At 35.0% G+C, this 19,581-nt stretch overlaps 1 protein-coding gene across 1 annotated transcript in view; it reads right to left on the bottom strand.

Annotated features, from left to right (window-relative positions):
• Window positions 1-3,910: 3,910 nt before the first annotated feature.
• The window catches only part of SLC16A7 (solute carrier family 16 member 7), a 32,433-nt gene continuing 16,762 nt past the window's right edge, over window positions 3,911-19,581 (bottom strand). The window contains exons 2-4 of the mRNA XM_009977483.2: window positions 9,292-9,435; window positions 6,848-7,654; window positions 3,911-4,182 (exon numbers count right to left, since the gene is read on the bottom strand). Of these exons, the coding sequence (XP_009975785.1) occupies window positions 3,911-4,182; window positions 6,848-7,654; window positions 9,292-9,435 (1,223 nt within the window). The remainder of the gene's footprint in view (window positions 4,183-6,847; window positions 7,655-9,291; window positions 9,436-19,581) is intronic.

Here is a 19,581-nt window from a genome sequence, read left to right as displayed (position 1 = left end):
ATACAGAACTGACAACATTTGCAACCACAGTTCAATGGTGAGAGGTGGGAGGGGTGAACTTTCGATAATTTCTTGAAAAAGTACTGAGAATTATTGGTTAGAATTCTTTCTCTGGAGTTGGAAAGGGTAACACAGAAGAACCCTCCAGCTACTAGAGAGTACAATGTCAAAGAACCCTAAAGATTAAAAGTACCTGGATGTCTACTTTGAAACTACTTGACACTTAAACTTGCTGTTAAATAGGAAAAATATTATTGATGTTATCCCCTTTCCTACTAATTTTAAAATTCTAGTATTATTTTTCTTGATTGATCAAACAAGAGCAAGATGATGGTTAGGCTCAGTGAAATTGTGGCAGAGCAATGAAGAGGATGAAGTATACATGAGCATAAATGAGATTAAAAGCAATTAAGGATCTGCTTGCATCAACTGACAGAGACTACAGATTCCATAGCGCATAACAGATGCATCTGGTAAGTCCTGAAGTTTGAGAGTATGTTTCTTGATTGCAGGGCAGAGGAACCTCTTAGTCCTGACCCTGAAGTTGTCCAGACTGGAGGCAAGGTAATCAAAAGAAACCAGGGGGATTTAGAGAAATGACATATATCCAGGTCCTATCCTGAAAGCAGAAAAGTAACGATTAAATTACTTGCAATACAAATTACAGCTCAGTGCAAGTAAGAGTGATATTCAGGGGTTTGAAGGCAAGTTATACTTATTTTGCTACTTTGCTGCTCTGTCTAGAATTGAGGGAATTTTTTATCATTATTACTTTTAGAAATAAGAGCTACATACACAAGGCAATTGCCCCTTTAGGACCTGTTATTTGGAAGACACAGTTTTTTTAATTCCAGGCAGTTTTTGCATAGATATGGTTCCAATTTTCTTCATTCATCTCTGAATTTTAACTTCCTTAATATTCAGTAATATCAAGAGTATTCTGATGTTTTTTATTTTGTTGCTAGCATTATCAGGAGAAGTAATGAAAGAGGTGTAAGGAAGTGTTTCACTTGACTCACTTCATACTTTATATTGCTCCAGTTGCCTACGACATCATTTTATCCCATGGGATTAAAAATTGCATATTGGTGAGCAGTGGTAAAGCAGCTCTTTCATTTCTACTATTTTTTAACATAATTCACCAGAGATGAAAGAATAGTAGCTCTGCAGAGGGTGTGTTTACATAAATTTTTATTTCCTCTGAGTGAGATAACTTTTGTTACTGGTGGTCAGATGTGTCTATTGCTTGAGGAATCTTGTTTTTCCCTTATTTCCTATGCCATGTTGCATCATATTCTGTGATCCTGCATAGAACAGGCAAGTTGCTTACATGTTTCCTGAGAGTCTTTTTTTATCATCTTTCTTCTGAGTCCTTTATTTCTTCAACAGCAACTTCTTACAGACTTAAGTCAAAATTTGACACTTGTTGTCTTCTACCCTATATTCTTAATCATGCTGTTTTTTGCAAAGAGATAATAAGCACCTAGAATTTCGCCTCAGTCATTTTGGTTCAGCCTCTGTATTCATCTCTTTTCAAATAATCTCTGCTTTTCTACCACTTGCTGTCAAGAGCAGAGTAATGTTACTGATGACTACGCTTTAGCTAAAATTTCAGTTCATCTTTCACAATCCAGTATTTATAACTGATATTCCTTGCTGTATGAAAGCTTAGTGTCTATGAAACTCCTAGTCACTTTCTTTTCTGGGCACATGGGTCCTTCACAGATCCTGGAATTCACCCTATATGTTTGTATAGCCCAAACCAGAGCAATGCTCTTACCTCCTGGCGTGCTGCCAGGGCTATGGTTTGGAAGGAGATGCAATGTATTTCTTTCTCCTCTGAAGATGGGGACTGGGAGAGTAACTAATTTTACTGGGACTAAAGCATTCTCCTTTACACAGTTCTGCTCTAATCTGAGCATGTAACCCATATTTTCTCCCAAAACTCTGAAATGCACATATTTTGTTTCTGATGTGTCTATAAAACTACAGGACTTGTGGAAGGTGTTTTGTTCTTCTGCATGTTAACTACGTAAAATCTAGGTATTAATTTCTGTATGCTGTAAGTAGATTCATGATGCTTCTCTCACAAAATGGTGCTGAGATAATGAAGAAGTTCAGCATTACTATGGAAGCTCATAGTATGTAAGATGACAACTCAGCAAAACAGAAGTACTACTAAAATTCTTAGAAGAATGAAAATGAAAATAATAATATTGAAAACTACTCTTTCTTAAAAGAACTGACATATTTACTAGATTTTACTATTAATTTTTTTCTTTCGCTATTGGCACGTCAAAGTGCTGTTTAACACAGCTAGCTGTCTGTCCAATATATTTTCAACTTTTTGAGATTTAAAAGAGGGCTAAAATGAATGATATTCTTTTTCCTGAATTGAATGTATGTGTATTCTGCATAAATAGTGCATAAATGTTTTATGAATCAGACCCTTAATTTTCACAATTTCTGAGGCATTTATATGCATCCCTCTAAAACGAATAGCACCTTTTCTCACCTGCAAATAGAACTGAAATATTTTCACTTAATACCTTCAGAACCATGCACTTTTTGCTTTCAAGTGCAATGTTAATTTCTGTAAAGTAAAATTGTAGACTTAATGCTTTCTTTTGCCTACAGGAAGAGGAACAATTGTGTACATTTTAATTGATATGAGTGTCTGTGTGAAATTGTAGACACAAGACCAAAAACCCTGCACAAAAACGATATGTCAATATAAAGCTTCCAGACTGGCACTGTCAATGTGCCTTGCAGCATTTTTGCTCAAACTGGTATTAAAAAAAAGAAGTAGCTTTTCACTAAATAGTGGGAAACGGAGGTGAGATCTGATATAAAGTTACCTATCTGCAAAGACCTGAAGTTAGACCTTAAATCTCCTCTCAGCAGACCATCAAACGACTAATGACTTGTCAATAAACCCAAGCATCTAATTTGAAGTCATTGCCATGAAACTGATTGAGGCCACAAAAGCCAAGGGTAAATATCCTTTTAACATAAGCAGGTTCTGAATCTAGTCCCTTTAGGAAGAAGACTTCACAGTTCAATCCAGTTCCTTCAGCCATACAGGAATAGGTAACCAAACAAACTAATTGCCACTATTGTCAGCAATGTAAAGCTTGATTTTAAATCCTTTTACATACAGGTAGATTTTATCTTAGTTTGAATCAGTGAGGTCTGAACGTACTTTGTGTTCAAATGTATATGTTGAAGTACAATGTAGTCAGGTATCACAGGAGGAAAAAACTTCTGGAATATATTGTAATTCAGCGGTTTATTGTATTTTAGAGGTGGCGCCCACCAATTGATCATCTTCTAGCCTTAACTTTTACATTCATATTGTAATTTTTTATACAGACATAATGTATCTTTTTGACCTAGTGGGCATACAAAAGAGAAAATGCTTCAGTGTGCTTCACTCAGGTACTTTGTCTCTTTTGAACAAAGCGTTGAGCTTATATTCTGTTTAATATTAGTGGTAAATACAGTTTGGGCAGATTATTTCAACAGACTTTAACAATACTCTAAAGATGAACACAAAGTATCTTCCCAAATAAAAGTAAGAGATACTTTTGCATTAGAAATACTATTAAAACAAAACCATTTGTCATTGGAAGGCTTTATGTATAGTCTGATTTACCTGACTCTTGACAGTCAAGAGTCATAGTTTGATGGACTCATTTGCATGGAAGTTCTACCTCTGTAATCTCAATTTTTGTATCACTGAAATAAATAAACTGTAGATAGTAATCTAACTTAGAGTCTTGCCATGGGGCAAAAATCTGTTCACATCCAATATTGTGACTGATCACTATTACCACAAAACCTGGCCTGTGTCTTGGAGACATATTTCTAATGGAAGTCATAAATGTTGCCTTCTGAGCTACATTGCAGATTAAATATTGGTTTCTCTTTCTGAAGGATCTTCAAGAGCTTTATCAGCTCTGCTGGCAGCATCTTCGTTCTCATTGTGTGTTAACGGTTCTGCTTCCTTCGAGTCAGCGTTCTTCTGTGCTTTCTGCTTCTCATCTTCTAACTTCTTTTCTTTTGCCAAAAGCCTGTAGTTAATGGCATTGCCAATGAACAACCAGATACTGGCCACAATCACAATCACTCCGCAGACGAAATACATATACTGGTATTCACCAGTAACATCCACTAACCAACCTGAAATACAAAGACAAGAAGAGAGAACAAGTTTTTAGAATAGAATACCCAATACAATCCAGATCTTTACATAGGAGAAATACCTACGTATCGACTGGTTTTGAAGTTGGAGCAGTAAAGCATTTTCAACACATTCAAATGGTCTGACATATACAGCAAAACTCTAACAAAACCTGTATTAGTCAAGGCAGCAATTATCATTGGAATCACTGACAGAGATAACACAATGAAGAACAAAGTACTTAAAGCTTAATGAATAATGACAGGCAGTTTTCCAGTTCTTTCATTTTTATTCTTTCATTGGCTTATTATTTTATTCACCTCCTAACTTTGTTTCCTATTGTTTTAGGGTGACTGTCTGACACTCACAGAGGCTGCATACAGACAATAGGATGAAGAGGTATGTGCCTTTTCAGGTTGCTGTCACTGTGCATCAACTGCTTGCTTTTCATTTTTACTTTCCTGTAACTGGTGAAAGAGATAGAACGGCTTGTCCCTTCAACCATCACGCTCAACCGCTGAGTTTTGAACTCTGTAACCTGTACCTAAAAATTACATCCACAGTTCTGATATTAATTTGATCATGACAAGGAAAATAAAATATAGCTGTTCTTCCACTTTACGAGACATTTTTTTCTAAATTTTCCCAACTGCCAAATCAACATTTTATGTATCCAACCATTTAGCTCTGAACTCTGCTATACTATCATTGAAATTCACAGGATAACCTGTACACTTCAATTTAGTATGTATTTAGATGCTTTTACTGAGTTGAAGCCATAATGCCAGCCTGTTCACCTGATACACAGTTACAAGCCATCAAATTATTTCAGTCTTCTCTTTCTTTCACAAGCCTAGTATTAGAAAAACTCAAACAGCACTGCAACCGCATAATTCACCTATTAGTAGAAATAGTGCAATTTACTGGGTTTTATTGATAAGCAGTCTCATAAAACTGATGATTAAAACTGAAATTCTGCACTATCATTACTTCAGCATAATATTTTAAAGGATGTGAACTAGTCAAAACTGGAATTTAGCTTTTCCATGTGCTCATCCCCCTTGTTGCCTCTATTTAACAAGCTAAATCAATTATTCATACAGTTATAGCACAAACGTATGCTTTTCCAAACTTCTGCAAAGCTTATATACCAAAAAATAAATAGCTATTTATGGAGCTATTGCTCCATAAATATTAGACTTAATATCTTTAGAGATAATATTAATATTGATCTCAGGACTTGACTGTAAAGGCTGGACTCCAGCAGTCACAGGCTCAGTCCCCCACTAGGTGGCACAGGAAGAATCTGTGTGAGGAGAATAGATTTTGTTCTACCATTACGCAAACCAATTTTATGTAAAAAGATGAGGGAAATATGGAATATCTTGAAGACTGCTAAACATCTACTTGTACAAACACTATTGTATTGAAGTGAGTGGAATTGTTCTGGCATATTTGAAATTTCAATATTGACAACGCTATTTTCACAAAAAGAGTGAGAGCGATCCTTAAAATACTTTGATGATTGTGAATGGTTTCAGGCACGTATAATCTTGCTGACTTTTGTGGTTCCGATTATGCTGGTATAGTACACGTTCACAAGGCTGGTAATCTTGTTATCTTTATATTTTCACATTGTTGGTCTTACATTGCAACATGCACACACACACATTTAACATACTTTTCAGTAAGATTTGAGCATCTATTTCTTTAGTCTCTTATATCATCAGAAACCTTAAGATTATAAAACTTACTAATATCGTTACTGAATACTGACTAAAAAGCTAGCAAACAGAAAATACTTTAGATAAGACTCTTCATTATTTTGATCCTAGAAATCCAAAAGTCACAAATATAGTCCAAGCTATATACCTAGGCTCCCTTTAAGCTCCCCTTACACTCAAAAGAAAGAAGTTGGCAATATTGCCATCTCTTAGTCAATGTAGGATGGTTCACACTCTGAATTGCCTTACACATAACAGCTGGCTGTAGAAATAGGCTAAAGGACTGGCTGAGGGTGAGCCTGTGGTGTGAAATCATGCCAGGGTGCAACTTTCTACGGCACTGTGCTAGAATTCCACCAAGCACACACCCTGCCTAGGCTACTGAGCATGGCCCTGTCCTTTCTGGCACCTCTCTACTGGTTTCTTCTCTCTAGAAATGCCAGTCCTCTCTGTTTAGGCAAGCTAAAATTGCTATTTTAAATTTATGCGGGTGCTCCTCTAGCTGCCATTAGGTTAGAGAAGCTATAAGTCACTGTGAGATCTTCACAAAAACTAACCAGTGGATTTAAACAATTCAAGAGAGTAAGAACAGTGTTGGCAAAGAGTAAATTGGAGCTGAATCCATGTAAATCAAGGATGTAAAGCTAGCATCACATGCTATCAGGAAAACACATTTATCACATGGATTTATGGGTTGATAGAGACACACTCTTAATCTATCTATTGCACATGCATGCAATGTATGCCTTTAGATTCTCATGTAGATCTGCAGCTGTAAAGTGCAAAGCTAATTGATGCAGTGCACTGCTGCTACAGTGCTTTCCTAGTCACACAGAAAATATTCAATAGCATTAAGAATAATATTTATATTAATTCAATGCTACATTTCAAGATTATGTGGTTATGTCTGAAAAAAAAATGGAATAAACAAGATTCTTACCTCCTAGAGGAGGGCCTATGAGCACAGGGCAACATTCCACAATGGTGACAAGTCCAACCGCACTGGAAAATCTAGCAGCCCCAACAAGGTCCATCAATGTCTCAAAAAGAACGCTGCTAACCATTCCAAATGCAAACCCAAAAAATACAGCATATATCACTAAGCCAGTGTAATTTGTTGCCAGAGGGCACAAGATATGACAGACACCATTGTACAAGACAGCAAAACTAAAAAAGTACTGAATCTTTGGCCGGATAAACTTGGAGTTTGCTACAAGTCCCATTGAAGGTCTAGCAAACATGTCTACAAAGGCTAAGATAGATAGCAAAAAAGCAGCAGAATATTCATCAATTCCCTTGTGCTTGGCATAAGGTGCCAAGAATACTATTGGAGCGAAGAAACCGATAAACATAATGACATTTCCTGACAAATAGATCAGAAACCCTCTGTGTTTGAAGAGAGACAGATCTAGATATTTATTCATAGTTTGCCAAAAAGATTTCTTGTTGTTTTTGTGCAAGGTAGAATCTCCTTTTTCAACATCTTTTTTAGCAGGAGAGACTGTTTTCGGTCCAACAGGTCTCATAAGTGACCCAGCCACACAGCAGTTCAAAAGAAGTCCTCCCAGAATGAGAAAGCTTCCTTTCCAGCCAAATGCATTAAACAGGAATTGATTGAGAGGTGCCAACGTGCTCAGAAACACTGGACTTCCAGCCATGGCCAATCCATTAGCAATGGGACGCTTCTTATAGAAGTACTTGCCAATCATGGTCAAGGCAGGCTGTAAGTTGAATGCTAAACCCAGACCTAAACAACATAAAAAAGACAGTATTATTGAAGGTCATGCACTAAAAAACATATCACACCTCTTTCAAGTTATTTTTAAAAAGACTAGTATCTAATCCAGTGATTCCCAATGAAGATAGAAATCAACTAGCATCAGAGAACAAAATACAGCTTCATTGCTATCCATGTGTGCTAATGCCATGGTGGCATTCTGCCATTTGTCCCTGTAGCACTGCAATAAAAGCCAAAACTCCTTGTTCTGCTTCAGCAATGACAGAGACAGGGGAATCACAGAGGAATGATGGCATCAGCGCCATGACTCACCATTTTTATATTTACTAAGCTATAATGCAATTCTCTCTTGGCTCATTTCACAAAAGTTATTAAATGTCACCTCAGCTACAATGAATGCAGGGTGCATTTAAATGCATAAATTTCCTCATTTCTTATTTCCAGCCCTGTTTAAGATCAAACTTGTGTACAAAAGTGAAGTTTAAAATGTCTAGTTAGTTTGGAGCACATTCAGCTCCACTTGCCCAGGTATGGAAGTCACTATTACAGGTGGAAGAATTGTAGAGGACATGCATCGGAGCAGATCACCCATCCACATCAGCTGAGTGTATAAGCTGAATCTCTATGCCTTCTCTCTGTATTAAGACATCTAGGCAATAAGATCTAAGTAGCTATGCATTATTTGCTGTATGGCACAGGAGAGAAGTTTTCTTCTCTGATAGGCCCTTTCCTGAACGTTGACTTTATTCTTTCAGTGACTCCCAAGTTTAGGATACGAAAAATAAGACCTTTAAGAAATAATAATTGAAAAAAGGACTCCTTTAGTCTCAACATAAAGAAAGATGAGCTTGAATATAGGAACAAGTATTATCTCATTCATTTATTACCTGTCAATATTTCACCTGCTTTCCTTATTCTAAGGAGGTAGGTTAAGAAAAAAACAATTTTTGATTAAGGAAGTTATTTAATTAACTGGCTTTATGGTCACTATAGTTCATTGCCTTAGGCAATATCCTGGCCTTTGATGATACATGAATAATTTCATTTGGGGATTGACCATGGGGGATTTCAAACAGAAAGTTATTGAACTGAAAGTTTTTATACTTATCTGTGAGAGTATATGTACATACAAACCTACAGAAAGCTGGTACCAGCTTTTACATTTTTACTAGAATTCTGCTAGCCTCTGCCACCCTGTTTGAAGTGTAATATGATTGAAAGCTAAAAGAATGAATGCGAAATTCTGCACAAATGACTGCAATAAGTGCTGTCATGAGCCAATCAATTTTTATACCATAATTACAGTGCAGTGTGGAACAGTACATACACACAGCATTTATTGAATAAAATAATCAGTTGTTCCTGAAATATCCTAAGAAATAATTTAACATCATACCAGCAAATTTAAAGGATTAGATAGTTCAGGGAGCTGAAATGAACTGATCTTACTACCTTCTTGGTTTGCATTTGTACAATGCCTTGCACAGTGGGTTCTTGATCAGTAAGGCTCATCGGTAGAACAGTATTAGAAATAATATAATATAACATAACATAACATAACATAACATAACATAACATAATATAATATAATATAATATAATATAATATAATATAATATAATAATCTCTTTTAAACAGGACTCTTACCTCCAACAACACCAATACATAGATAAAGTTCCAGGACACTATTGCAGAAAGAGGAAGCAATCATACCAAATGAACACAGGATACCTCCTGCTATCATCACAGGCCGGCTACCATACTTATTCACCAAAATGCTGCTTATGGGACCTGTTGGTAGAAAGAAAATACATTAACAAGTAACAGGTAACTCAATCATACATGTCTTTATGTTTTCCGTCCGGAAAATGTTTAGCTGTTTCTATACATATTTGTCTTACAAACACATTCTGAGTTTGCAGACACATGAGCCTGGATGTGGATATATTGCCTCCATGACAATATAAACATTGATTAGCCATGGAGATGGATCAAAAGATTAAAGACATCAGACAAGCAAGAGGGATTATTACAGTTCACAAGCAATCAATACTGAGATCGGTCAATGGAAGTTTTGAAAGTGCAAGGACTGAGGAATTTAAAGTATGAGACAGATATCAAAACTCCACAGAGCAGGAGGAATCTCCAGGCAAGCAAACTAATAATTGATCTCAATACTGTAGCATATCCTGGACCCCTACTTAAAACTATACATAGACTTAAAAATATGGTCAAATAAGAATGTAAATCTCTGGCCCCTGAGGCTCATTTTCCCTTAACTCATCCAGAAAGGTGTGTTAATGGGCAGCAAGAGGACTACAGGTTGTCTGGGCAAAATCTAAGATGTGGTTTAGCATGAAGACCTATAAACTTTGAAAATATTGCTACAAGTCCATTTTTCAGCTTCAGCTGCAATTCAGTTTATGGTGCAATTATGTCTGTACTAAACAAACAGCTAGTGTGCAATTTAGCATGACATGCATTATATGTTTTTTAAACGACCGTGACTAGAATAGATGGTGTGCTACATATCAAGATTAAGAGGTTGTCAAAGCTCTTTAGGTAAACCTGCGTACCATCTGACTGCACTATATTTGGCCCAGACCATTACGAATAGTCTTGCTTTTGCAACATCTAAACTTATCCAATTCAAAAATTCAAAAAAAAAACAGAAACAACCCCAAAAACTTAATAAAAAGCAAACAATTTCAAACTCAAGATAAAGCAGGCACCTGTCATAAAGTGGAATGCCAAGCTCTGCATCTGATTTCACTGGAAATCATTCATGTACTGGTAACAGTTTTGTCTCTCTCTTTATAAATAGTTAAAGGAATAAATACCAGAAACTTCATGATGTGAAAAAGCCAAATCTAATAAAATTTAAAAGTATATTTTCATAGGTACAGTGTTATTTTACACTCCACTGTTTGAATTACCTTAAATGTATTTAAATATTATTATGGATGTACTGTAAATGTTAATTACTACTTGCAAATCAAAACCAAAAGTCTTAAGCATATGCCAAATGATCAATTTTTAGCTTACTTCTTTAGGGAATAAGCTTCTACAACAGTGTTGCCCTGTGCCTGCCCATCTTTTCTAATAGCTTGTGAATCCAGAGGTCAGTTTGAAGTTAGCTTGACTGAAAAGCAAAGATTTGAGTGATGTTTAGATCTTACGTTTTATGCATTCATTAAAATAGCTTGGGTCACAAGGTGCCTAGGGCAGCATCTGTATAAAAAAGGAGGTCCCTGTCCAGGCAGCACAGACGCTGCCTACACATTCAGCTTTCCACCAGTAAAAACAATCTATCTTCTTGACCAGGCAGGTGTACCGTTCAAGGAAGATGGGGGCATAGAGGATAAACAGGGTAGCTATTTTACTGGGAAGGTAAAGGATGCTCAGGCTGAAGGCATTAGGGCTTATCTTACAGACACATAAACATAGAAGACCAGGCTCTGCTGCTCAGTGAACTGTAGTTTAAGCATAACCATATATTGAAACCAACAGACTTGAAAATCCACAGCATGGAATGGCTCACCAAATATACAATATCCTAGAGATATATTAAAGGACTTTAAATCACATATGAAGCACTAAAACATTTTGCTGACAGCTTATATTATGAGATATTTAACACTTCTTTATTTCCATTTGAGGGGAACCACTGAGCACAACAGTGACAAGGTGGGGTTTCTCCTTTCAGGCCACATGGAGAAACCAGTGAAACATGAAGGACAGATAAATTACGCTCCAAACACTTGCCAAATGCATCATCCTTCCTTCTCCTCTCTTAATAAACTTGTCCTCTCATAACTATGCTGAAGCATAACTTGAATCCCATTTTTTTTATTTATAGAGGTATATTTGAAAAATCAGCAGTCTGGCTCGAGTTTGAATTAGAAAGAAAGCCCTTTTGAAATATGTGAACAATACAAATATTTCCTCTGGGTCAAAAAAGCCCCTTTTAACTTGAACTTTTTGTTTAATTCAAAGCAAAAAGTTTCATCCCTATATCAATTAATATTTACATTAAAAAAAAAAATTAAAGGCAATTTTCTGGAAAAAAAATATTTTTACTTGTTAGCATTGCTAAACACAATAGCAGTATTTCACTCCAAAGATATCAAAATAATGACTTTAAAAATTATTTTCAAGTTCTTTTTCCTGTGATGAGATGGAAGTATTTACAAAGTTGTAAAAGAAAAAATTGTGTAGTATTTGTTAACATTCTGACCTCCCCTCAAATTACTGCTGTAATAAATGTTGCCTTGCTGTAGTCTTACTTAAAATGTTCCTTTGTTGAACCTTGGAAAAAAACGTAGAAAAGAGGCATCATAGTAGGTAGATATTTGATCATACAATTTACAGATTTATTCACTACAGGCAGCACCTTGAACTGTATCCTTACCTAAATACTTCAGTTATAATGTAGATAGACCTGTTAACAATCTCTTTCTTCTCATTAAACAGACAGCATGAAAAGCCAGAAGGATAGGTGTGAGACCAAATGAAGAAGATGAGGTAAATCATCTCATTATCTTATGAGAAGAGAGGAGTGGCATTAAAAAAGATTGTTGTGTGATATTGCTCTACTGTTAGCATTTTAAATAAAACCATGGCTCAAAAAGACCATATTGCACAGCACTGACAGTGCTCCAACCTTAATCAAGGACAAAGATAACCTCTGCTGTAATATTCACCCTGGAAGAGTACTGACTATAACAATCATATTCTTTAATAGTGTTCCATCAATCCTTCCTTCCTTCTCCTGTACAACAGGAAAATGAGCCAGATTCTTGTTTGTTTAGGGGTTTGAGGAAGAGTTTTCGGTTTAGTGTTTGGTTGGTTGTTTTTTTGCAGGAGCTGTCCAGAAATGGCAAGTTTCGTAGAACAGTCCTTTAGGGGAGATCATTTTGCAAACAGTTCCTTATTGGGAAGAAGAAAACTGGACCTTTGTGGATCTTAACTGTGGCAGTTAGGCCAGGACTGTAAGTTACAGCTTTTCAGATCAAAACATACAATGTTAGCCTCAACAACAAGACTCGTTAGCTAGAGGTCAAATATGGATGTATTAATTTAGGTAGGCAGCAGATGAAGACACCAGTGGAAAGACAAAGCGGTCTGATGGGTCTGAGCTCTGTACTTTCAAATGACCTGAATCTGGAATGTATTATGAATTTAAAATTCCTTTAAACATGATACTCTCTTTGAGATTTTTCCTTAAGTTAATGTTGTGCATTTACCACCACCATTCCATTTAATTTGGGATTTTCTTTTAGTATATTCCAGTATTTTGATTTAAAATTTGTGCATGTGGGAAATATTAATTGTTCTATAAGCCATAAGGTTAGTTAAACTTACTTCCTAAATTATCTAAGAACTTTTCCAATTGATGAGTTGATTAAACATTTTCTTAGGACATCTGCATCTATACTTGGTTTTGGAGTCTCATAAAATGATGCATATTCATACCTTAATGTATATGAATCTACATAAATTCCAGCTGTTTGCCTGCCATTGTACGTTTTATAGCCGTGCACGAATTTCATCTCACATCTAACAGCTTCTACAATTATTTAAGCAATGCTCACACGCCAGCATGTATTTATATTCCTTGCATATTTTTTTTTTTAGCAGAAGGAAGATTAAGCTGTTTAAGTATTGTAACACTGCCAAAATCATGCTATACATTAATGTACGTTAATGCACTAAAGGACTGCTGGATCTTTGAGTCTACTTTCTTGAAGCCTGAAGTAACTACGTAACAGATGTTAAGTCAGGAAACCCACAAGAATATTTACTCTGATCTCTCCCTTAGCACCTACAAACCATCAGCCACAAAAGACTATACAGTCCCTAAACCAAATTTAAGACCATTATCATAATATGCTAACAGTCTCCTGGCTGTATTTTTGTTTTACATCTTTCTGTTCGAGGCAAATGACCAGACTGTGAGAAGGAATAAGACAGCAACTGAAACCAGTGCCACTGAAGAACAGTTTCAGTAAGGACTGCAGCGGCACACAAATGCTTTAGAAGACAAGGAAAAATAACAACTTTTCACATTCTTCATTATATGTCAAGGGAAAGATGGCAAAAGTAATTTCAGCTATGTGAGCGGAGACTGGCTTATGCATTTGGGAGCTGTTTATGATGTTTTATACAAGGCCTATAATAATGTGACACCCATGTTCTGTTTCGATCGCTTAGCAGAAGATTCTCTTGCTCATCTTTCTGTGCAAAATGTGAGGACAAAGCTGCCTTCGCTGGTCTTCAGTGAATGCCAAGACCTCTCAGAAGAAATATATTGATTACAAATTAAATTGTTTCCTATAATAACACAGGTAGCAATAATCTGTATTGTCCTCTCACTTCCAAGCTAAACTTTTCAATCACCATTTAAATCTTCCTGATTCCACTAAGCCATACTTTGTAAATGAAAAGCAATAAAAAAGACTATATAACTGAGTAATAAGCAGATATTTGAAAAAATAATCACTTTTTCCCCCTTAAAAGATGCTTATTGTGTTAACATGGTTTTAACATAACTCTAACATTTAAGTTTCTTTTTAAAGAAATGTACTGCTTGCTTTTTTGGGGAAATGAACAGAGGGCTCAAACTATGCACTATAAATTTAATATTCTTTTCCATATAATTACATTCTCAGAGATACACACACTATATATATACACATCTATCCATTTATTTGCTTTTTTCAGCCCTAAGAAAATACACACTTCAAAAAATGATCTGACTCTGGAGACAATGCAACAACTTTATATCTAGTATCGCTAAGAGCTTAAAGGATGCAAACCAGATAACAATATTTCCATTTCATAATGCCTTTGAGGTATTAGTACAGACAGATCAGTTTTAAGGGCACGAAATAGAATAAAGGAAGATTTATTGGCATAAAATCCATATCTTGCTCAGCTTTCAGGTAGACTAACATTTATAAGTCCAAATGTATTAGGCACACTCCATTAATTTATAAGAGGAAGAGAACCTAGTACATTGAAAGTCTTGCTGTCTTTTCTTTTTTCCATCATTTATTTTCTTACCAAAATGAAAAAAAAAAAAAATTAACTTTAGACAGCTCTCCTGTAAATAGACACCATTTTCTGTAAGAGATGAAAAAATGTTCTGCAACTTAAATATATAACTAGTCAGAATGGTTACAACAGTAGGGATTGGTTTGTAGCAGTATAAAGCTGCCATAGTTGTCTTTTATGTCCGTAATGAGGTCAGCTTTGGGTCTAGTCTATATTTATATACACTGTAGGAATGAAAGTTTCTTTAAAAATTACATAATCTAGGGTTTAGTATTTAATTTATTTGCCCTGGTTTGATTTCTCACTGCTATAATACAGCGACGTAATTAAAGATCATTCACATCTGTAATTTGTTTCACATACAGCCAATGCAATTATTGTTTTCATTTTGCCACCTGCATTATTTTTAGTATGGAACTAGAGATGAACCTTCTTGACATAAAAGTAATTTTTAAAACATATATTGACAATGTCACACAGTGTTCATAGTGTCATTGATCCAAACCAACCCAAAATGTCTCAGGCTAAACAATGTGACATTTATTTAAACAAAGTGAATTGCTGGAAGAAGTTGAAAATAAATGTAATAATAATATTTTAAATTGCACTAATGCAATATTGTAGATTGCATCCTGTCAAGTCAGGTGATTTAAACACAAGTACATTGTCAGCCATCTGCTCTGCAGAGTCAATGCAGCTATATTTTTCACTTCTCTTTCCTACAAGGCTGGAAAAGCCTGAGGAGCTCCAAGAATTAACATTAGGATAAACTACTGACTACTATCAGTCAGACTTTTTTCTTTTTCTTCTTTTTCTTTTTCTTCTTTTTCTTTTTATTTTTCTCCTTTCCTTCTTCTCTTTTTTAAATTACTTTTTCTTTTCTTCTCTTTTTTTTTTTTCAAAATACAAAATCCACTTGCAAGGGTTGAATCACTTTGTTTGTAAAGAATCCTCAATATTTTGCTAAAGTAGAGCCTTATCTTTCACTTTACAACAACTCCTTCAACTTCAAATGCTTTAAGTAAGTATTTAGTACTGCTATTGGAATGTCATCTCTGGCATCCAAAGAAAAAGCAACTCAAAATTGATTCTGATCATGTTTAAAGCTTGTTCATTAAGTTGGAAAACACTTTAAAAATATGCTGCTTTTCTCAAGCAGGACTAAGTCATAATACTGAGCATTCTGTGACAGTCATATCTCCAGCTGTAAAAACTTTGCATAAATATCTTTAGTACTCTTGGATAGGAATTTAGAGAAGGCAGACAGAAAAATAATCAAAAAAGTATCAATGAATTTGGAAACATTAAAATGTAATGGAACTATTTTTGTGTTAGATTCTTTATTACGTTTCTGGGAACAGTAACCTCCATTTCTGACATATTCTATATGTTTGTGTAACAGCAACAAAGGTAACATGATTCAACAATTGTAAAGCTTTCTGTGTAGTTCCTCTGTGCATTTGGCAGTATTTTTTTTCCATTTCACAGAACATTTACAACTGGCTGCACTGATTCCATAAACCCAGATAATATAGCGACCTTGGCAGAAAGCAAAGAGAAAAAAATGCGCTTGCAATAAATATCACCAAAAAGAAACATGTAACATTGAGTTAGGATCTCTAAGCTATGACTTAAAATAGCTCAGTAGGCAAAAGCACAGTGTGCTGGGGAGTAAGCACTCAGTCGTTCAACCATCCATCACACTCTGCTCACCACTTCCCCTCCTCAAACTACATTTCCTCATTGTCGTTACTCTGAATGCACATATTCTCACTTGGGTCCTGAAGGATCCTTGAATTCTCTTAAGTTTCTATCTTTTGATCACTTTGATCATTAATTTGACCGTCAGATATTCCTTAGGACTTTTATAAGAAATACAGTAACCATGTGTGTAGTAACCCACAGGAGCCTGAGTGATGGCAGTGCCTCAACACACCGGCTGCTTCTTCAGGATTCTTTCCCCCAAAGATTACATCTGATAATTTTGAACTGATGTGCTCGGTTCAGTAATACATATGTCAAGTTGCAAGTATGAGCCGTCTTTTTCCTGAAATGTTCAGAAGAAATATAAATAAGTGATCAGTATTTGCTCTAAATGTATTACTTTTATGTAGAAATTAGAGATTCTTGCTCTCTCTGGGGCTTATTTGTGTTTGGTCTCTTTTTTTTCAGTGATACATCAGAGGCATGAAAGGCATTACATACTTTGATTAAAGCTGTTGATTGGCAACAGTTTTTTTTCTTGTTTACTAGGGTGCTAATGTGTATGGATTTATGGACCATGTAATTTAGAAAACTTATCTTCCAGTTAATAAGTTTCTCTATATCTATGAATTTAAAAAAGTTGGAAAATTGCCCAGTTTTTAATTAAGGAGTAGCCATGCCGATTATTATTTACATGGATACATACTGATGCTTAATATTAATTATCTTTTGCATGCTCTACTACAGAATTTTTTTCATGAAAGGCTAAAACACTTGATCACAAAGTAGAGACTTTAAGATGATTTATGACATTTCTTTGAAATTAGCAATATGAAACTTCATAGTATTTAATAAGAAATAAATGGGTGTAATCTATGAGCTGCTGAACACTCTGCAGTTTTCAGAAACATTTATGGTTATCAACTGTAAAAAAGTTCTCTCCAAAATTAATTGCCCGAATTTAGCATTGACATATGACACATTTATTGTGAAATGAAGTTAGATACAGAAAAATATTTCAGGGTTGTTTTTTTTAAACTTTGCTTATATTTTTATCTCTGTTACCTTCAGTATCACTGAGTAAAGTCAAGTCCATGCATAGGTATTAGCAAAACTAGTCTTTCCACTTGGAAAAAGGCAAGAAGTAAGAAAGAATAAAGGAAGGAACAAGCTACTGATGAGATGGAATCAAAGAATCTATAAGACAGATGTGTATAAATAGAGGAATTGTAACACCAGGCACATATTTTTCACAAAGTAGTCTGCATGCCTCTGTAATGGAGATCGCTGGAAATAGCATCAGATATGTGAATCGCAAACGGTCTTCTCAGAAAACTTTTCTTCTCAGAAAACCAATGCAAGCAGCTTATAACTTAAGCAGTAAATGTCATGTACGGTATCAATATAATCATAAAAAATTCAGCGGTCAATCCGAGGTACTTGGAAGAATTAATGAAAGTTTCTTGCAGAAGAAAAGACAATGAATTTTTAAAGCTTAGTATTTAACCACAATTAAGTCCTCAGGACTTCATAGGCTTGCATGAATCTAAATTTACTACAGTTTTTCATACCCAAAAAATGTGTTGTGGATTTCACCTAAATAATATTACTGCTGACACGCACAATGAACCTATACCATTAAAGGATACTTCTTCAAATGAAAAAACAAATAAGGATGTAATAATTTTTCCTCTCTGTAAGTACAGTAAAGATAATAATACTGATATACAAATAATAGTAAATATTGTTATCTACAACAATAGTTAATGTGATGAACTTCACTAAATTTATATTATTTTCAGAGTTTAACCAAGAATTTCAGGATGCATAACTGTAAGTATAGAAATGCTCCAATGAATATATTTAGTGGTTTTCTTCTAGAAGTCTCATCCTTGAAGTATTATCCATTCATTTCAGTAGCTGCTCCTTCTTTCTCTGTGGATGGTTCTAAGTGAAAAACAGTTCAATTTTGTGTTATCTGTGTTTGAGCATTTGTACTAAGAGAAGCATCATATTTCTGAAAAGATTAAAATAAATCCTATCTGTCTACTTTCAGGTAACAAAGGAAAATTGATACCAATCTGAAACAAAAGGTTCAGTTATAGCTATCCAGTATTTCTACTAGTTCTTCTATCTCAAAAATAATCCTACTAAAAAACTGTTAGGCCCGGACATAAAGACACATATTCATACAACACACACACACAAAGAAAAATCCACCACTCTTCCTCACCTGTTTGTTGGACTCCTAACAATATATATGTGTTGGTTTATTCCTGAGGTAAAAGAAAGTACTCATCCCATTTAGAAATATTTTTCACCTGTAAATATTTGAACTCACTAGTGAGTTCAAAGAACTTGAAAATTTGTAACTAAAGAAGACAGTGTTTAGTACTTTCGGCCTTGCAAAAACAGATTACAATTTTTAGCTATAAGCTTGTTTTTACAGCTTGCTAACTGCGTGAATCAGTTTGCCAAAGAAGTTCTGTATATTCTGCTGTTAAAAGGGGAAGACAATTGTCTGTGTTGTTGCATAAACTGAAAAGAAAGATAGAGGTTACGATATACCATTGTCACAACTACAATTACAGCAACTTGAAAATAACAGATACGTTGTCTCAGGGCTAATTGCTGGGAAGAAAAAAACAAAACAAACAAAACAAACAGTGCTTTCAAATATTTATTTTAATTTTTCATAGACATTTTCCTAAACCATGCTATTAGCTGGTTACAAATATTTCCTTTTTTTCTTTCTTCTTCTTTGAGCAATGATTGTCTTTCCTACAAATCTGCGCATGCACATGTGAACACAATATTCATAAATGTTCATTACTCATCACGTCCTATTTAATATTCCCTACTATCATTCATGATTTTTATATGCCTTTTTAAAAATCAATGGCTACTTTTCCTGGAAGCAGAACAATACTTTGTCGTTCGGAAGCCTAGCAGACATCATAGAGACCAAAAAGACATAGCAGACCTTGCAGAGGCTATTTAGTAGTCCTTATGAATGTAGGGTATATTCTCTGCAACTCCAATCATTACTTTTTTCAGATAATGCATTCACTGTGAAAAATTCAGCCAACTTCAGTTAAGATTAATATTGTCATTTGGATTTCTCTGTCTTCTACAAATTGCCCATCATATTAATGTTCACAAAATATCCCATTTTCA

Source organism: Tauraco erythrolophus, chromosome 4, assembly GCF_009769465.1.
Source record: "Tauraco erythrolophus isolate bTauEry1 chromosome 4, bTauEry1.pri, whole genome shotgun sequence".
NCBI lineage: Eukaryota > Metazoa > Chordata > Aves > Musophagiformes > Musophagidae > Tauraco > Tauraco erythrolophus.
The sequence above is the reverse complement of the archived record's forward strand: the minus strand, read 5'-3'. Positions and strand labels throughout refer to the sequence as shown.